At 35.0% G+C, this 15600-nt stretch overlaps 4 protein-coding genes across 6 annotated transcripts; 3 read left to right on the top strand and 1 right to left on the bottom strand.

The window, feature by feature from the left end:
* The first annotated feature begins 2888 nt into the window (after positions 1–2888).
* LOC121770654 (eukaryotic translation initiation factor 6-2-like) lies at positions 2889–5056 on the top strand. The gene is made up of 7 exons (XM_042167412.1): positions 2889–3037; positions 3313–3355; positions 3426–3522; positions 3603–3733; positions 4012–4142; positions 4410–4520; positions 4604–5056. Exons 2-7 carry the CDS (start codon positions 3346–3348, stop codon positions 4859–4861), a joined length of 738 nt encoding a protein of 245 aa, XP_042023346.1. The 5' UTR covers positions 2889–3037; positions 3313–3345; the 3' UTR covers positions 4862–5056.
* Positions 5057–5215: 159 nt separating this feature from the next.
* On the bottom strand, positions 5216–7779 carry LOC121770653 (homeobox-leucine zipper protein PROTODERMAL FACTOR 2-like). 2 transcript variants are annotated; one of them, XM_042167410.1, is made up of 7 exons: positions 7058–7779; positions 6815–6916; positions 6551–6751; positions 6319–6490; positions 5979–6247; positions 5785–5874; positions 5216–5696 (listed from the first exon to the last, which is right to left on the bottom strand). In XM_042167410.1, the coding sequence occupies exons 1-7, from the start codon at positions 7451–7453 to the stop codon at positions 5346–5348; spliced, it is 1581 nt and encodes a 526-aa protein (XP_042023344.1). In that variant the 5' UTR covers positions 7454–7779; the 3' UTR covers positions 5216–5345. The 2 variants fall into 2 exon arrangements, with proteins under 2 accessions (XP_042023344.1, XP_042023343.1); XM_042167409.1 differs by having other exon boundaries at positions 6551–6916.
* A 1572-nt stretch (positions 7780–9351) lies between these two features.
* Positions 9352–12077, top strand: LOC121771839 (50S ribosomal protein L12, chloroplastic-like). The gene is made up of 4 exons (XM_042168728.1): positions 9352–9390; positions 9490–9496; positions 11234–11704; positions 11965–12077. Exons 1-4 carry the CDS (start codon positions 9352–9354, stop codon positions 12075–12077), a joined length of 630 nt encoding a protein of 209 aa, XP_042024662.1.
* A 1285-nt stretch (positions 12078–13362) lies between these two features.
* LOC121771275 (vascular-related unknown protein 1-like) lies at positions 13363–14470 on the top strand. 2 transcript variants are annotated; one of them, XM_042168058.1, is made up of 3 exons: positions 13363–13669; positions 13765–13836; positions 14296–14470. In XM_042168058.1, exons 1-3 carry the CDS (start codon positions 13364–13366, stop codon positions 14371–14373), a joined length of 456 nt encoding a protein of 151 aa, XP_042023992.1. In that variant the 5' UTR covers position 13363; the 3' UTR covers positions 14374–14470. The 2 variants fall into 2 exon arrangements, with proteins under 2 accessions (XP_042023992.1, XP_042023991.1); XM_042168057.1 differs by having other exon boundaries at positions 13762–13836.
* The last annotated feature ends 1130 nt before the right edge of the window (positions 14471–15600 follow it).

Raw genomic sequence — 15600 nt, 5'->3', positions numbered from 1 at the left:
GGAGGGAGAATCCGCCGTTGTCTTCTCCGACTGTTGGCTCTTCTGCAGGAAGGTTAAGAACTCCTCCTGCTTCTCGGCCAAGAACAGCTTGACAGCCTCGTTCAAATCAGGCTGCTGGGAAGACTCGGTGTGTGGACCTTTTGAGCGGCTTGCTCCTTCTCCGTGAGAACTGGAAGTAGATTTTTCACGAGGCTGCTTTCCAGGCCTATGGGCTGCTGGATTAGCTTCCTCATGGTTATCACGGACGGAGGCACGGGTGTTATGTGATCTGGTATGCATTTTTTTTTTTGGTAGAAGAGGATCAAAAACTCGCTTTATCACAAATTTGGTTCTCTGTTTCCCACAGACGGCGCCAGTGATGAAGCGGCGAATTTTTGATGTTTGTAAATGCAGGAAATAAATGAATATCAACACAGAGATTTTACGTGGTTCGATTTACTGAGGTAAATCTACGTCCACGGGGAGAAATGGGGGCAGGTTTGTATTGCTTGATCTGCGAATTACAGCTTACAACACTGGCCTGCTTTATGATATTCTCTCTAGAGAGCTTTTTAGAATTTAACAGAAGAAGACCTTATCTATCTGACCTAGGTTCTATTTATACAGTGAACCAAGATCGTGGCATGCAGCATTTATTAGGTAGTGGATGTCGTGGAGATCGTGGCGACCTTGCATGGGTCCACTATCCTGCATGAGTTAATGACTGCTTGACACCACTAAATAGATCGTCGGTGTAGTGGAGGTGGAAATCTTGCATGAGTCCACTATCTCCTAGTTCGGTCGAATACTGAGACCGAACTGCTGAATTATTGCCGAGCAGCTTTTGCCGATCTGAGAGTAGAGCTTGATGCCGACCTGAGAGCAGAGCTTGATGAGTTGGCTTTCACCGAGCTGTAGGCTGGGGCCGAACTCTTTGGTTGTGCCGAACTGAACTCTTTAGTCACGCCGGACCGATACTCTTTAGTCATGCCGAACTGATACTCTGTCTTGGGCTTTACTGCTGTTGGGCTTGTTTAGTACGTACTCCATCACCTAACATTTTAATTATAAATGTAATTGTAGAAGAATAAATATATGTCACTTGATCAATGTTAGATTGATGGAGAAAGGTCGACTATAAGCGAAGCTGACTTGTTCAATTTAACGACTTTTTGAAGTTGGAAATGATTATTATGAACTCCCTCGTGGCAAGATTCTACTTCTAGAACGTGTTACTATTAATTATTAATCGGGATGTGAAAATGAAATGGTAATGATTTTATGTCTTTCTGTGATGATATAGACTTTAGCCAAAACACGAAATTCAACGATGCTATAAGAATAATAAAAAAAAGCCTCATGCTATGTAGGGGCTTAAGCCCTTAGCTTGATTGAGGCAATGTGAATGAGCATGTAGCTCGATCTAAGAAATTAGAATAGTGTGTTTTAATTCATTTAATCAATTATAATTGTATGAAAAATCCAATTTAATTTGACAGTTAATTATTAAGTTGAGCAAACGAAAATTAACTTACTACTCCGTATTTTGTTATCTAGTCATGTACTGTAATTTGAGGCTAGGACTGCGAGTGTGACAACGAACCACATGAATAAACAATATATTATAACTGGAAATATGAATAACTAATGGATTGAGTTGTGGATCCCATTATTCCGCCGGATGAACCGAACTAAGCATTTCTTCTTTCTCACCACTTCCGATGTTAGATCCTCAAAATGAATTAATTTAATTATCTGTTCTCCTAAGGAGGCCAAGTGTTCGTATCATGTAAAATATATGAAGTTGATCTTATGCTTAATCACAAGCTTACTTGTTAGGTCTAATTAGGAGTCAGTATGGTTCGACAAGTTATGGTACACTCAAATATGATCAGATCCTAACCCTTAATTAGTAGACATTGTGTCATCCATCATTCTACCATTAGATCAATACACATGGTTCATTTAATTTATTACTCTATATATAATTTTAACAACATTTATACTCAAACAACTGTAAAATTCTCCCTAAAGTGTCCAATGGGACTAACAAAAATACAAAATTGAATATAATAAGGTCCTTAATATGATCCTTATTTGATATCTCTAATCCTCAATTCTAAACAATATGATACTCCTACAACATGGCCCACCGACCTAAACAAAATTTGAAGAAAAAACAAAGATGGAAATAGAATGGTGAAAAGTCAACGATCAAGTGCTTTGACTTTAGGCCTAACTATGTGCGTTGACTTGCAGTGTTCTAAGTTGGCACTTTGTGCTCTCAGCCGGCTTTTACGCTCCTTCACTCGACAAACATCTCTAACCATAACTTGCGGTATTACAATCGTAGTTAGCAATGCACCATGTCAAGGTTTTCAATTTTCATGGCCTTTTGCTCAAAATGATTAAATCAATGACTCGCACTACCTCATTAGTAATACACCTTTATGTAAGTATAATACTAAGAAGGTGTTTCCTTTATATAATAAAATTGATTGATAATTACTTCATATGTCCCATTTTAAGTGATATATTTTACTTTTTGGGACGTCCTATTTAAAATGAGCAAATGGTACATTTTTAAACATTGAAATATCTATATCTCTACTTTTTCTCTTTATCTTACTTTAATACTTTTACTTTACTTATAAAACAACACTACATAAAGTTACGTACCGAATTAAAAATGCTCCACTTAGATCTATTTAAAAAATAAGATGGGTAAAATAGGCTCAAAGTTAATCAATCATCAAAATAAATAGTGGAGTACTTTAATTTACTTATTTACCTTTATCAATATTATTCTAGCCCATTGAATAACTTATCTTAAACTAAATAATAGTCTACCTAAATATCTTAATGAGTGGTCCAAAACATAAGCCCATATTCCCCCAAAAAATAATTGAAGTCCCCAAATAATAATAAAATTAAAATACTCCACTTGTGAATCCCTAGGATCAAGATTCAAGAACCGCGCCGCGCTTCTTCTTCATTTCAATCAGCACCGCCGCGCCGTTCTTCTCCTCCTCCTCCAACCTCTACCCCTTTTACTACGGTATTTCTCTTAACATGTCAATTTTGTAAGAAATATTTCAAATAGACACGTAAATATGCGATTATACAACTCAAAACCTGATGAAAAACGTAAACTTGGGCTTGTTCTTGCCGTGCGATTAGAGTAATTAGTTCATCTATAGCGGTGATTTTAACAAGGGATATAATGATTTAAGGTTGATTGCCCCTGAGCTCTACAGTTTTGTTATCAAGCTTCCAGTTGCCTTTTTTTTATATTTTGTATTGAAGATTTTGAATTATTGTTTTTTTGTACAGATTTGATCCTCGTCCAAAGCCCTATCTTTTACTATGGCAACAAGTAAGTGAAAGTGGTCCCTTAAAAGTTGATTGGAGCAAAGAGTCATTTTGTTTATTTTTTGAGCTCACAGGATTGCAATACGAGAATAATTGTGAGGTTGGGGTTTTCTCCAAGCTTACCAATGCATATTGCCTGGTTGCAATCGGGGGTTCGGAGAATTTTTACAGGTATCATACTTGTAACAGATTATATAGTGGAGTTATAATTATTGTTACTTCATTGTATAACACTTTGTGTTTGGTGGCAGCACATTTGAGGCTGAGTTGGCTGATGTGATTCCTGTGGTCAAAACCTCCATTGCTGGTACTAGGATCATCGGACGCCTGTGTGCTGGAAATAAGAAGGGTTTGCTTTTGCCTCACAATACTACGGATCAAGGTTATTCGAGAACTAATTTAATGTTCATACATGTATTTTGTGTATCCAAACTTCATGCTCACTGAATGCTTATGTTGTTAGGTCATATATGTAAGAGCTTTATATACTGATAAAGATGACACTGGGCTAGGCCAGGATGTTGTTGTTGAAGCCCCAGTCATTTATCTTGCTTTAATTGTTTAAGTCATAGGATTGTAGTCTCGTAGGGATAAGAATAATACATAATGTTGTTCTCTTTCTTTAAACCTAATGTTGAATCTGAATTGTGCTTATGATAGAGCTTCAGCACTTACGGAACAGTCTCCCAGACTCTGTTGTTGTTCAGCGAATTGAGGAGAGATTATCTGCTCTCGGGAACTGTATTTCCTGCAATGATCACGTTGCTCTTACACATCCTGATCTTGACAAGGTAAACATAGATTGCATTCAGTTACCTTTCCTGCAGTCTCTTTTAGTTTTGGTGGATGTTCCTTTGCCTCTGTGCATTTTTTTCAATGATCTTAATACTCAGTCCTGTTCGTCTAGGCTTCTCTTTTAGTTGGCCTACCGTGTGTAAAAAAGTAAAAGAAAACTGTGTCCATTAAAAAGTTGTGAATTAAACTCGTACAGTTTTTACCGTTAGTCGTGATGCACCTAAAGTGGAGAGCGCTTACTGATGTTTAATATTATCTGTTAGGAAACTGAAGAATTGATTGCAGATGTGCTTGGTGTGGAAGTTTTCCGCCAGACTGTAGCAGGCAATATTCTTGTCGGCAGTTATTGTACCTTCTCCAACATAGGTGGCTTGGTAAGGATTCAATTCTGTGTTGAAGTTAGGATTGCAGAGCGAGGGAAGGATCTGTTTGGTGACAAACTCATTTTTTACGACAGGTTCATCCCCACACATCCATAGAAGATCTAGACGAACTCTCTACCCTCCTCCAAGTTCCTTTGGTGGCTGGGACAGTGAATCGTGGTAGCGATGTGATAGCTGCTGGCTTGACAGTCACTGACTGGACAGCTTTCTGTGGGTCAGACACGACTGCTACGGAGTTGTCTGTCATTGAGAGTGTGTTCAAGTTGAGAGAAGCTAAACCTAGTGCCCTCGTTGATGAAATGAGAAAATCATTGATTGACACCTATGTGTGAGAACACATCTTCTTATGTTTCTGAAGCAACAACTTGCTTGTACTTGGGCAGTATGAGCAGATTTCGTTAGTGTGTGTGTGCATAACATCTTTTGTTGTGGCGTTTTAATTGTGATATGTATTACTATGAAAATTCAGTAAGGTTTCTATATGTATTCAGAAAGTCTGGCAAGTTGTCCAGATTGAGTTGTTTTTATGTGACAAATTTTGCAGGTTAGGTTGTTAGGACTCAATAAGTCCGAACCCGAATGTGTTGACATGATATGCTAAGGAAATCCCAAGAGGAAAATGACCCTTTTTCATTTAAACACGAACACGACCTGCACATGGACATGTCAACAGCATGATAGGAGTATGCTATGAATTAAATAAAATTAATTAATGATAAAGTGTGACACTAGTTCATTATTTAGTTATCATTTTGACAGTCCTACACGCAATACACTTAACCAATCTATTAAAACTCATGCCAAAAGCATTGGTCTTTAGGAAGGTGGAGGCCAATTCAATTCCTGTAGAAGGGCTGTTTGAATCAGAGAAACTGTATCTCTGATCAGTGTGCATGCCGTGATCAGTGAGCTTTCCTGCAGCTCTTGTGGTGTTGTTAGTTCTTCATCGATGATCTGAAATGCAATGGTGAGGATACTGCTCTGATCCGTAGATCCATCAGGTAGAATGACAAACCCCGAAGGCAAGACTGCCACAGAATCTGCAGTTCCTCCTTGCAGAATGTGGTGCATTGTCCAGACATCTACCGGGGCGTAGCCTATGTAGCACGCCACGGAGTCATTGTAGCTCTCTTGCAGGTACGTGATTGCGCCTCTCTTTGAGCATTGCTGCAGAAATAAGCAAATCCCTTTGTGTTAGTATATAGTAATATAAGTATATGTGATCGATCAAAGGAGATGAGATTATATAGCCTACGGAAACGACTGAGATCGAGTCTGTGGAGTTTCGAGGTGAAGAAATGCGTACAACTTCTTCAACTTCCATACCATGTGCTAGAATATCCCACTGCAGGTGACAAATATTTCTTTCGTTTTTAAGCTATAATAATCAAATCAGGGCAAGTGAGACTATTAAGAAAAACTGAAAATTTAATTGGAAGAATTTAGCACCTTAGCTCTGCTTTGCTCATTCCTTAGGAAGTTGAACACTTGATCTTGCTTCACAGGTAGCCAGACTGATGTTGCGATGGACACGGCTATTCGAGGAGGGATCTGTTGAAGATCATCAAGGATCAACCAGTTCTTGATTAGGATCCCATCAACTCCTGGTAGAGTCACTCCTCTCCATCCACTTTCCATAGTTGAGAAAATCTTCAAATTGAAAAGTCTACTCATTCTTCCTGCCAATTTCAATAGACCATTCCTAGCAGCTCCTGAACCTGTGCATAGGATCAGCATTTGTGAGGCTTTTCTTGGAATTTTTTTGTTAGAAACTTAGAATATAGACCACCTTTGTCATTAAGAGAGTCGTCTCGCGCCTCTAGAGTTGCTATTCTTTCGCATTGTCTCTCCAGGGTCGAAATCCAGCGCTTGGCGCTGTATGCCACCCCTGATTCCAGCAGTGCTTTGAACATAGAGGGCGCTAGGCCCTCACGTTCCGAATAGTGTTCCACCCAAGTAACCTGGGAATTTCGGTGTGATGAGCAATGGATTGACGAGCAACGAGCTTACGTTTCGTTTACCTTTGATACTCCATCCCCGAGGGCTTGAATCAGGCAGCCTGATGGCTTTCTTTTGGATGTTGGGAATGGATTAGGGTATATAGTTTCCAGGGAAACATCGGCGACAACCCAAGTGTTGTTATCTATCTGCCTCGACTGCCTTACGAAGTACATTTGTCGAGGTGAGATAAGAGGAGAGCAGATGTGAAACTCTGCATACATCTGCCTAGTTGTCAGGTAAGCGAACAAACAAAGATATCGGCAGATAGGTAGTTGAGAATTTACCACTTGCACAGATCCAGTTGCATTCTCCATGTCCCCTGGGGTTAAACCTGCTAGATTTATGGCCTTTGAGACTATATTTGAGAATGTTGATGTCCATTTATCCTGTTTGTGTGGGGAAATACAAAGAATATGGTATGATGCTAGTATAAAATTACAAACGAGCAACTACAAGGACAAGAGGCAGAGTGAGAAGGTATATATATTGCTTATCTTTGCATTTGTCCCTTTCTTGGAGTTGCTTACCTCATCCATGAACATACTCACAAGGCAAACAGGGCTTCTGTAAACCACCCCATTGGCCCTAGAACCTTCACAGCTCACGTGACACTCGACGTTCTCATTGAGGTCACGCGGCTTCCCTTGTGATATCAGTCGAAAAATCTCCTCCAAAGTTGGATCAAGTGGTTCGAATCTTCTCTTGTATTCTGTTTGATTAAGAATCTCATAGCCATGGTCAACGTCAAAAATCCACAAAGAGTCATGTTCTTGAGCCAATAGCCTGAGCTCTTCGGTGGCGGAGAATGCAAGATCAAGAATCCATGTCTTGTGCTCCTCAGCACCCGATGAGACGGCCACGAGGAGATCTCTCGCTCGTTGCATATATGTTGTCCAACTAATGTCCGTTATAATTGCTCCCATTCACTGAAGCATATCTGATATGTGAAGCGGAGACCTGTGGTTTCATACCAAAATCCAATAATATTTAAATAAAATCTCCTTAATCAAATCATCACACAACTACGTACAAGAGTTGTGTTTGTGATATTAGTTACACTGGCCTCTGCTACTCTACTCCATCTAATCCCTCTTCTTCCTAGTACACTTAATTACTCCATATTGTAACACACATTGAATAAAAATGGTGAAACCAAAGAGAGGTTGATAATTAAGAGACTACAAATGGGAAGAAACAAGACATGAATGGTCATAGAACATGAAGTGTTTATTAATCCATCTTTAATTGAGTATTACTAATACCTAATATTTCCTAATTTGATTTCGAAATTATGGCATTCAATTCCAAATGCTTCATTTTCATGACACAAAACATACCTGGCCATCATCATCATTTGTAATATTGACGTCGTGCTTCAATCCAATTTGTCGATCATAGAGTGTAGAAAAAAATGCAAATAAAAGAATGGATTAAATTAGTGGGATGAGTTCATCTATATGAGTTTCACAAGGTTTGTGAAGTAACTAATCAAAACCCTAATTATGTTGCTCATTTTCATGCTTGTGTATGGTTAATTAGTTATAGAAATCGATCGGTCTTATAAGCATTCTGGTATAGATACACCATATTTGTAGGTTGGTTAGTTATGTATGGACCAAAATTTCAAGATTTCACACACATGTATAGCCAAACATTTTACGTTAGATTATTTCATAGCTTCCTCTACAATGTTTTTTTAAATCAAAATACAAATTAGATTATCTCATGTAGCTTCGTAAAATAACAAATTTAGTTTTGACATTTAAGTAATTTGTATAATTAATGCAATCAAAAGAATTTTAAAGGTAATAGAATCAATTCAAATGGATAAAACAAAAAAAAGTAATGCTAACATAAATTAAACAACGATATTCACTTATGGTGCATTGGTGCCCATATAAGACATTTAAGATAATATTTCTCATATATATTGTATATTTGGCATCATCAAAATAGATATTAATTTGTTAAGCTTTAGCTAATGCCCCATTATATATATGTTTGTTTGATAAGGTAGGTTCATGAACTAATAACTAATTAATTGCGAAACTACAAAGTAGACTTTTTCTCAGTCACAAAAATTAGACGAAAACAAATAAACTAGTAAAAGGAGAAGTTGAAGGTATCAATGTCAGCTCCTAGAGATTATATATTGATAATTCTACAATATCATAGTCAAAATACATACTACTAAATAAGCCGGTTTAATTTCTTAAGTGTATTATTGTATCTCTAAGTCAATAATTAATCATAAGTTCGATCTATATATATTCATTGGGTCATCACGTTTCTGTTTCCAACCATCATCTACTTATTCTTCCAGAAGGAAAGTCCCAGAATTTAAGATTTTTCAGAAAATTAGAATAGATTAATTTTTGTTTTTTTAAGATAAGAAAATAAATACAAATGTGAAAAACAAACATAAGAATAAAATTAAAAATTAAAATAAAAGATTAAACTCAATTGATAAACAGAAACTAAACCGTTCTGTCTCCGAGCACCTATTAATTATGGCCTTTAATTTACTCTTCTTCTAATTTTGGGGGGAAAAGTGACGTTGCAACCAATCCAAGAGCAGCTGGAATCATTTATGATAATTGATAGATGACATATCTATTTTATAATTATGTCTTCTTTTCTTTTGAATTATGAATAATGTGAATCTTTTATATAAGTTGCAATGAAAATAAATAATTTGGAATGAATGTAGTAAAAATAATGCATAAATCCTTTAATATAAGTTACAATGAAAATCTACGAGTTGAACCATGAATAAGAAAATTCAGCTGCTGCCGGTAGTTTTACGATCCCCATCATTTCAATGACTGGGTTACAGGCGATCAGGGTCACCGACCTCACTGTCAGCTCGAAAAAATTCAATTAAATTCGGTTTTCTGAATTTATGTGTCTATCTTTTTCCTTTTATCTTTCCGTTCTAAATTATATTTTATATGTTTAGATATCAGGTTAGTTGGTTTTTATAGGTTATCAACAGGCAGGTTATAAATTATTTCGTATAGTTGAAGTCGCATTTAATGATTAAGGCCAAGAAAAATCAACTACTTAACGACTTTAATTACTTTAGTTTTCAAGTATCAAATCACGTTTAATGGAATTTAGCACTTCATGGCCTCGCATATATAATCAAGTTAGTGTAATTAATTAATCACAAAAAATTATTTGTGTATGGATTTTCAACACCTGTATATATATTTATAGATTAAGGAGACTTATTCAGTTCAGGTATAATAATTTAATGGATCCCAAGATTTGGCAAATCTTTGTGTGTGTATATTATAATCCAAAAAAAAAGTCAAAACATTCAATCATTTAGAGTAATTATCTATAGCCGCATTCCGATTTAATGGATTAGATAAAATTAAACCTTATTAGTTGGATATATATATATATATATATATATATATATATATATATATATATATATATATATATATATAGGGTCTTGTTAGGTTGAGATTTTTTAGCTTAATTGAGAATTGAGATGCATTTTCAGCCACTCATTTTGAAATGTCAACTGCAAGTAGATTATGTCAACTAAGGGGTATTATCGTCATTTCATTTCAATAGCCAGAATATCAAATGTCAACAACTCGTATTAAAATGTCAACAACTAAAAAAAATTTAATTTTTTTAATTTTTTTAATTTTTTTTAATTTTTTTTAAATTTTTTTTAAATTTTCGCGCGATGTCAACTACTGAGACATTATGTCAACTACGATGTGTAGTCTGCACATCAAATGTCAATAGCTCTGCACATCAAATGTCAACAGCTTATAATTGACATTATATATGGGTAGTTGACATGAATTGTATATGTAGTTGACATTATATGTGTGTAGTTGACATGAATTGTATATGTAGTTGACATTACATGTGTGTAGTTGACATGAATTGTATATTTAGTTGACAAAAAATAATAAAAATAAAAAAATAAAAAATCGAAAAAAAAATAATTTTTTTAAAAAAAATAAAAAAAATATTTATTAAATAAAATATATGATGAAATTACAAATATGCCCTTTCACAATTAATTAATGTAAAAATATTTTCCATGTGGCAAATTCTGGACCACTCATTTAATAAAAATGAGTGGCTTATAATGCATCTCAATTCTCAATTAGGCTAAAAAATCTCAATTGATCACAACCCTATATATATATATATATATATATATATATATATATATATATATATATATATATATATATATATATATATAGGATTGTGATAAATACCGAACCACTTTTAAACCTTAAACGCCGAACAACATCATTATATGATAACATAGAGTTCATTATAATGAACTAATAACAAACATATAATGAACTTCAGATTTCTAAATTATGCATGGAGATGTCATTGTTTTTAAATCTCAGAATTCCCTATAATGAACTACAAATAAAGTTGTTATGAACTCCGCATTATTATATAATGATGTGTTTGGCGTTTAGTGTTTAAAACTACTTTGGTATATAATACAACCCTAAACCCTATATATATATATATATATATATATATATAGGTTCATGATCAATTGAGATTTTTTAAGCTAATTGAGAAATGAGATGCAATCTCAGCCACTCATTTTTATTAAATGAGTGGTCAAGAATTTGCCACATAGAAAATATTTTTACATTAATTAATTGTGAAAGGGCAGAATAGTAATTCTATATTTTTTTAAGATTACCGCTCACCCACCCCCACATTCCCTGCCACACCATCGAATTTCCCCTCAAAACCTCCCCCTCCGCCGCCGCACCACACACCTCCACCCTTCGCCGCCGTCGATGCTCCGGAGAAAGTCGTCGAACTCGGCGACCAGATCTCGAACCTCACCCTCGCCGACACTCAAAAGCTCGTCGAGTACCTCCAGGACAAGCTCGGCGTCTCCGCCGCCTCCTTCGCCCCCTTCGACGTGGTGATCGACGACGTGCCAAGCAACTCAAGGATCGCGACGATTAAGGTTGTTAGGGCTCTGACGAGCCTGGCGCTGAAGGAGGCGAAGAAATTGATTGAAGGATTGCCGAAGAAATTCAAGGAAAGAGTGACGAAGGAGGAGGCGGAGGCGGCGAAGAAGCAGCTCGAGGAGGCCGGCGCGAAGATCTCCATTTTAGCGCGATGCAGAGGAAATTTCGATCGACTAATTTTGTGCGGTAAATGAATTTTGATTTCTGGTTGATTTCGTCTGAATTTGGAAATAGATGAGTAGATGCAGTTCATAATCTGAATTTGTGATTCAATTGAGCTCAATTTTCTATTTCAATTCCCACTGCCGAAAAATTTGTTTTGCACTGTGCTATAAAATAAAGCTGTTGTTTATTAAAGATAAACAAATTTGAATTGGTAATTTTAAAATTGAGAAATTTCATCATACGTTTGGGAATGGTAATTGAATTGTAAGAAATTCAAATAGATTTGGAATTGAAGCTCCGCAAAAGCGTTGTTGCTTGTGTGGATCAGATCGAAGCATTTGGTGACGTTGTTGCTTGTGTGGATCAGATCGAAGCATTCGGTGAATCCTTATAAGTGTTATTTTTTAGTTGTTGACATTTTAATACGAGTTGTTGACATTTGATATTCTCGTAATTGATAAGTGTTATTTTTAGTTGTTGACATTTTAATACGAGTTGTTGACATTTGATATTCTCGGTATTCAAATGTGAATTGTAAGTGTTATTTTTTAGTTGTTGACATTTGATATTCTCGGTATTCAAATGTGAATTATAAGTGTTATTTTTTAGTTGTTGACATTTTAATACGAGTTGTTGACATTTGATATTTTCGGTATTGATATGTGAATTGTAAGTGTTATTTTTTAGTTGTTGACATTTTAATACGAGTTGTTGACATTTGATATTCTCGGTATTCAAATGTGAATTGTAAGTGTTATTTTTTAGTTGTTGACATTTTAATACGAGTTGTTGACATTTGATATTCTCGGTATTGATATGTGAATTGTAAGTGTTATCTTTTAGTTGTTGACATTTTAATACGAGCTGTTGACATTTGATATTCTGACTATTGAAATGAAATGACACTCATACCCCCGTGTTGACATAATGTGATAGCTGTTGACATTTAGTTAATCTTGTGGATTAGTGGCTGATATTGCATCTCATTTCTCAATTTAGCTAAATAATCTCAACCTAACAGGACCCTATATATATATATATATATATATATATATATATATATATATATATATATATATATATATGGCCTAGCAGAGGTAAAACTAGTAAAGGAGTATTAAGGATTTAAACCCATGCCAATCGTTAATATTCTTTTCTTTTGTTTTTCTATTTTATAATCTATGTAAATTATAAAAAAAATGTCTTTAGCCCGTAATTATAAAAAATAGTTGAGTCTCTATCATTTTTTTTTCCGCCTTCACCAATGTTTGCCCTTAATTAATCTTCAAACAATGTCATTTAAGATTAACCTTGACTTATGACTATTCATGATAAGATTGAGTTTTATGAATATCGTTCGTGTGGACAGACGTGCCTCGTTGATTAATCCTGGCACAATATCTAACTATAAGATTAGTCTTGACCTTCTCCATATGACATAATTATCGATGGATCATATATACAATCTCATGACAAGTTAATCTTAAGTATGCGTTAGACTTAAAAACATTATGTATTTCTCATTAGGTCAAATCACCAACCTTAACTTCAAATGGCCCACAGTCAAGATTCCGTACTGCCTAAATTTATTCGTATTATTCAATATTCAACTTACAAATTACTATCATATATATGTGTGTGTGTGTGTGTGTGTATATAGCTGTTGAAGTGGACACACACATGTGTGTTGTTTATTTTGATAAGAAGAAAATGGGAGATTCTCCTGAAGAGAGCAGCTGGACATTCTACATTGAGGGTTTTGTTTGTGAAGATAACATGAATAAGCCTTGTTTATCTTCTCATTTTGAGAGCCCTTCTCTCGTCTCCGACGCTGCTTCTTCTGCTGTAGCCAACAAGTTTAGACAAGGTTTAGGGTTTTCTTCTCCGACTCTTCAAAATAGTTTCAAGAAGCAGAAAACTAACATCATTCCTGCTATGGATTATGATTTGGAAGATACTGCCAGCTCTCCTGTAAATAGTCCCAAGGTATTATAACTCTCTCTCTCTCTATCTATATATATATATACTATATTGCTAAGTGCTAACTATATGTGTGTGTGTGTATTTGGTATGAGCAGCAGGTTTCTTACATGAATGAGTTTATGAATCATGGCAACAAGAAAGAGAAGGGTAAGAGGGATGTTTCAGATCAGGTAAAATGCATAAATACAAGTTTTTGATCTTGGCTTCTAATAGTCTTTATTATCTATGTATGTGTATGTTGTTCACTTAGTTTTTCCGCCGGTTAAATTTGACGTGGCCCAGAATTTCAGTTGGAAGTTTAAGTCGAGTTGTGGGAATTTGAAAATTAGAGGCAAAAATCTGGCCATGGGATCTTATCCACGTCAGCTTTAGACTTTTAATTGGAAAACATGAATGTAATTATATACTCTCCATTCACAAAATATAAGCATTTGTCATTTTTGTTCGTCCTTCACAAATAGTAATTGCTTTATATAGTTTATAGTAAGTGTAACGAATGGAGTATGTTTGTAAAATTACAGACTAAAAAATCATTAGTGGGTTTAAGTTGGGATTATGATTTAAGAATATTCTTCTTATCTTTTTATCTTCTTATTTTTTGTTCTAATTTAATTTGTGTTTTTGTTTAGGTGAAAAGGAACACTTTTGGGAAGGTATTTGCAGTTGAAAGAGATAGTGAGTTGAAGAAAAAGAGCACATGTGGTTAGGAGGGCTGCTGCTGCTGTAGCTTTGTACCATTTCAATTATGTCATCACAAATGTAAAAAAATTAACCTTAATTAATGAATAAGTTTCTAATTTATTTGATGCTGCAGTGAATTTTGATTTCTTAAATCTCCCATTTACATAATCACAAGTACACATGATTTAGTTAAAGGATGACAGGAATTCATCATCATCATAGTGTTTGAGAATCAATAATCTGACTTTGTAATAAAAAAAATTGACTCTCTTTGTGGCTCTTTCATATAAGTCTTATAAATATAAAGCCATAATTTGACTCTTTCATGTAATAAGTCTTAATGCGAGACAAGTCAAATTCAAATCTAGAGTTATACCCGATGCCCTATTTGCAATAACAGATACCAACAAAATTTTAAATATATGATGATACCAGACCACAATTGATGGACACAAATGAAGAGTTCAAGGGAGCCTCTACTAAGTTTATTTTAGAGTATTTAAATTTATCCAACTTTTTGTAAATTGTATGCAACCGCCATTGTTAATTATATGTTCCGTCTAAAAATCTGTTTTCAAATAAAATTTAGAAAATATAACTTGTACCAATATTTTTTTCTGCATCCACTAATGGCGATTGTGTGACCTAATATAAATATCCATTTCAGCACAAAATATAGATAGATGGCATGACCAAACCACAATGCATATATATAATTTATGTATTAAATTCTACCAGTGAATTCAAATTTTGATCAATATGGGCTGTTTGTCTGAGCTTTCTTGTGATACTTACAAAAAGAGTACAAATCATAATAATGAGAAAGCAAAGTTTTCTTGTTCAATTTCAAAAACTTGTTGCCGTTAATGGCAGAGACAATGGCTTTGCAGATTTGAGCACATGGGATACTGAATATGCGTATCTGCCTAACCATAAACTGTTTCACCTCCACCTCTTCTTATTTACGGCCGAGAATAACTAAATAAGAAGAGTGTCGACGAAACCCAACTGAGTTCGCAACACGTTTTCGCGTTGAAATATTATAATATCGACAAACATTATTATTGTACTTATTTACGATCGATCGATCGAATTAAGTGACGGATTCAAACGATCATTTAAATATATCATTTTGGATAGTTTTACAATATGGGATATTCAAGTTATAATAATAAAGTAAAAGACTAGTTCTTTAAGACCATCCACAGTAGGAATAGCCCAGCCATAGCCCAGCCACTGCCACATCATCAGCA

The sequence above is a fragment of the Salvia splendens genome, chromosome 16, assembly GCF_004379255.2.
Source record: "Salvia splendens isolate huo1 chromosome 16, SspV2, whole genome shotgun sequence".
Lineage (NCBI taxonomy): Eukaryota > Viridiplantae > Streptophyta > Magnoliopsida > Lamiales > Lamiaceae > Salvia > Salvia splendens.
The sequence above is the reverse complement of the archived record's forward strand: the minus strand, read 5'-3'. Positions and strand labels throughout refer to the sequence as shown.

Excerpts from the sequence above, each read along its gene's own strand:
- LOC121770654 (XM_042167412.1), top strand. Across the intron at positions 4,143-4,409 it reads CACATCCTGATCTTGACAAG|GAAACTGAAGAATTGATTGC; the intron begins GTAAACATAGAT and ends ATTATCTGTTAG. Across the intron at positions 4,521-4,603 it reads TCTCCAACATAGGTGGCTTG|GTTCATCCCCACACATCCAT; the intron begins GTAAGGATTCAA and ends TTTTTACGACAG.
- LOC121770653 (XM_042167409.1), bottom strand. The coding sequence starts at position 7,453 with ATGGGAGCAATTATAACGGACATTAGTTGGACAACATATATGCAACGA. Across the intron at positions 6,248-6,318 it reads CGACTCTCTTAATGACAAAG|GTTCAGGAGCTGCTAGGAAT; the intron begins GTGGTCTATATT and ends TCCTATGCACAG. Across the intron at positions 5,875-5,978 it reads ATGAGCAAAGCAGAGCTAAG|TGGGATATTCTAGCACATGG; the intron begins GTGCTAAATTCT and ends TGTCACCTGCAG.
- LOC121771839 (XM_042168728.1), top strand. The coding sequence starts at position 9,352 with ATGACTGGGTTACAGGCGATCAGGGTCACCGACCTCACT. Across the intron at positions 11,705-11,964 it reads CGATCGACTAATTTTGTGCG|ATTTGGAATTGAAGCTCCGC; the intron begins GTAAATGAATTT and ends AAATTCAAATAG.
- LOC121771275 (XM_042168057.1), top strand. The coding sequence starts at position 13,364 with ATGTGTGTTGTTTATTTTGATAAGAAGAAAATGGGAGATTCTCCTGAA. Across the intron at positions 13,670-13,761 it reads CTCCTGTAAATAGTCCCAAG|CAGGTTTCTTACATGAATGA; the intron begins GTATTATAACTC and ends TGGTATGAGCAG. Across the intron at positions 13,837-14,295 it reads AGAGGGATGTTTCAGATCAG|GTGAAAAGGAACACTTTTGG; the intron begins GTAAAATGCATA and ends GTTTTTGTTTAG.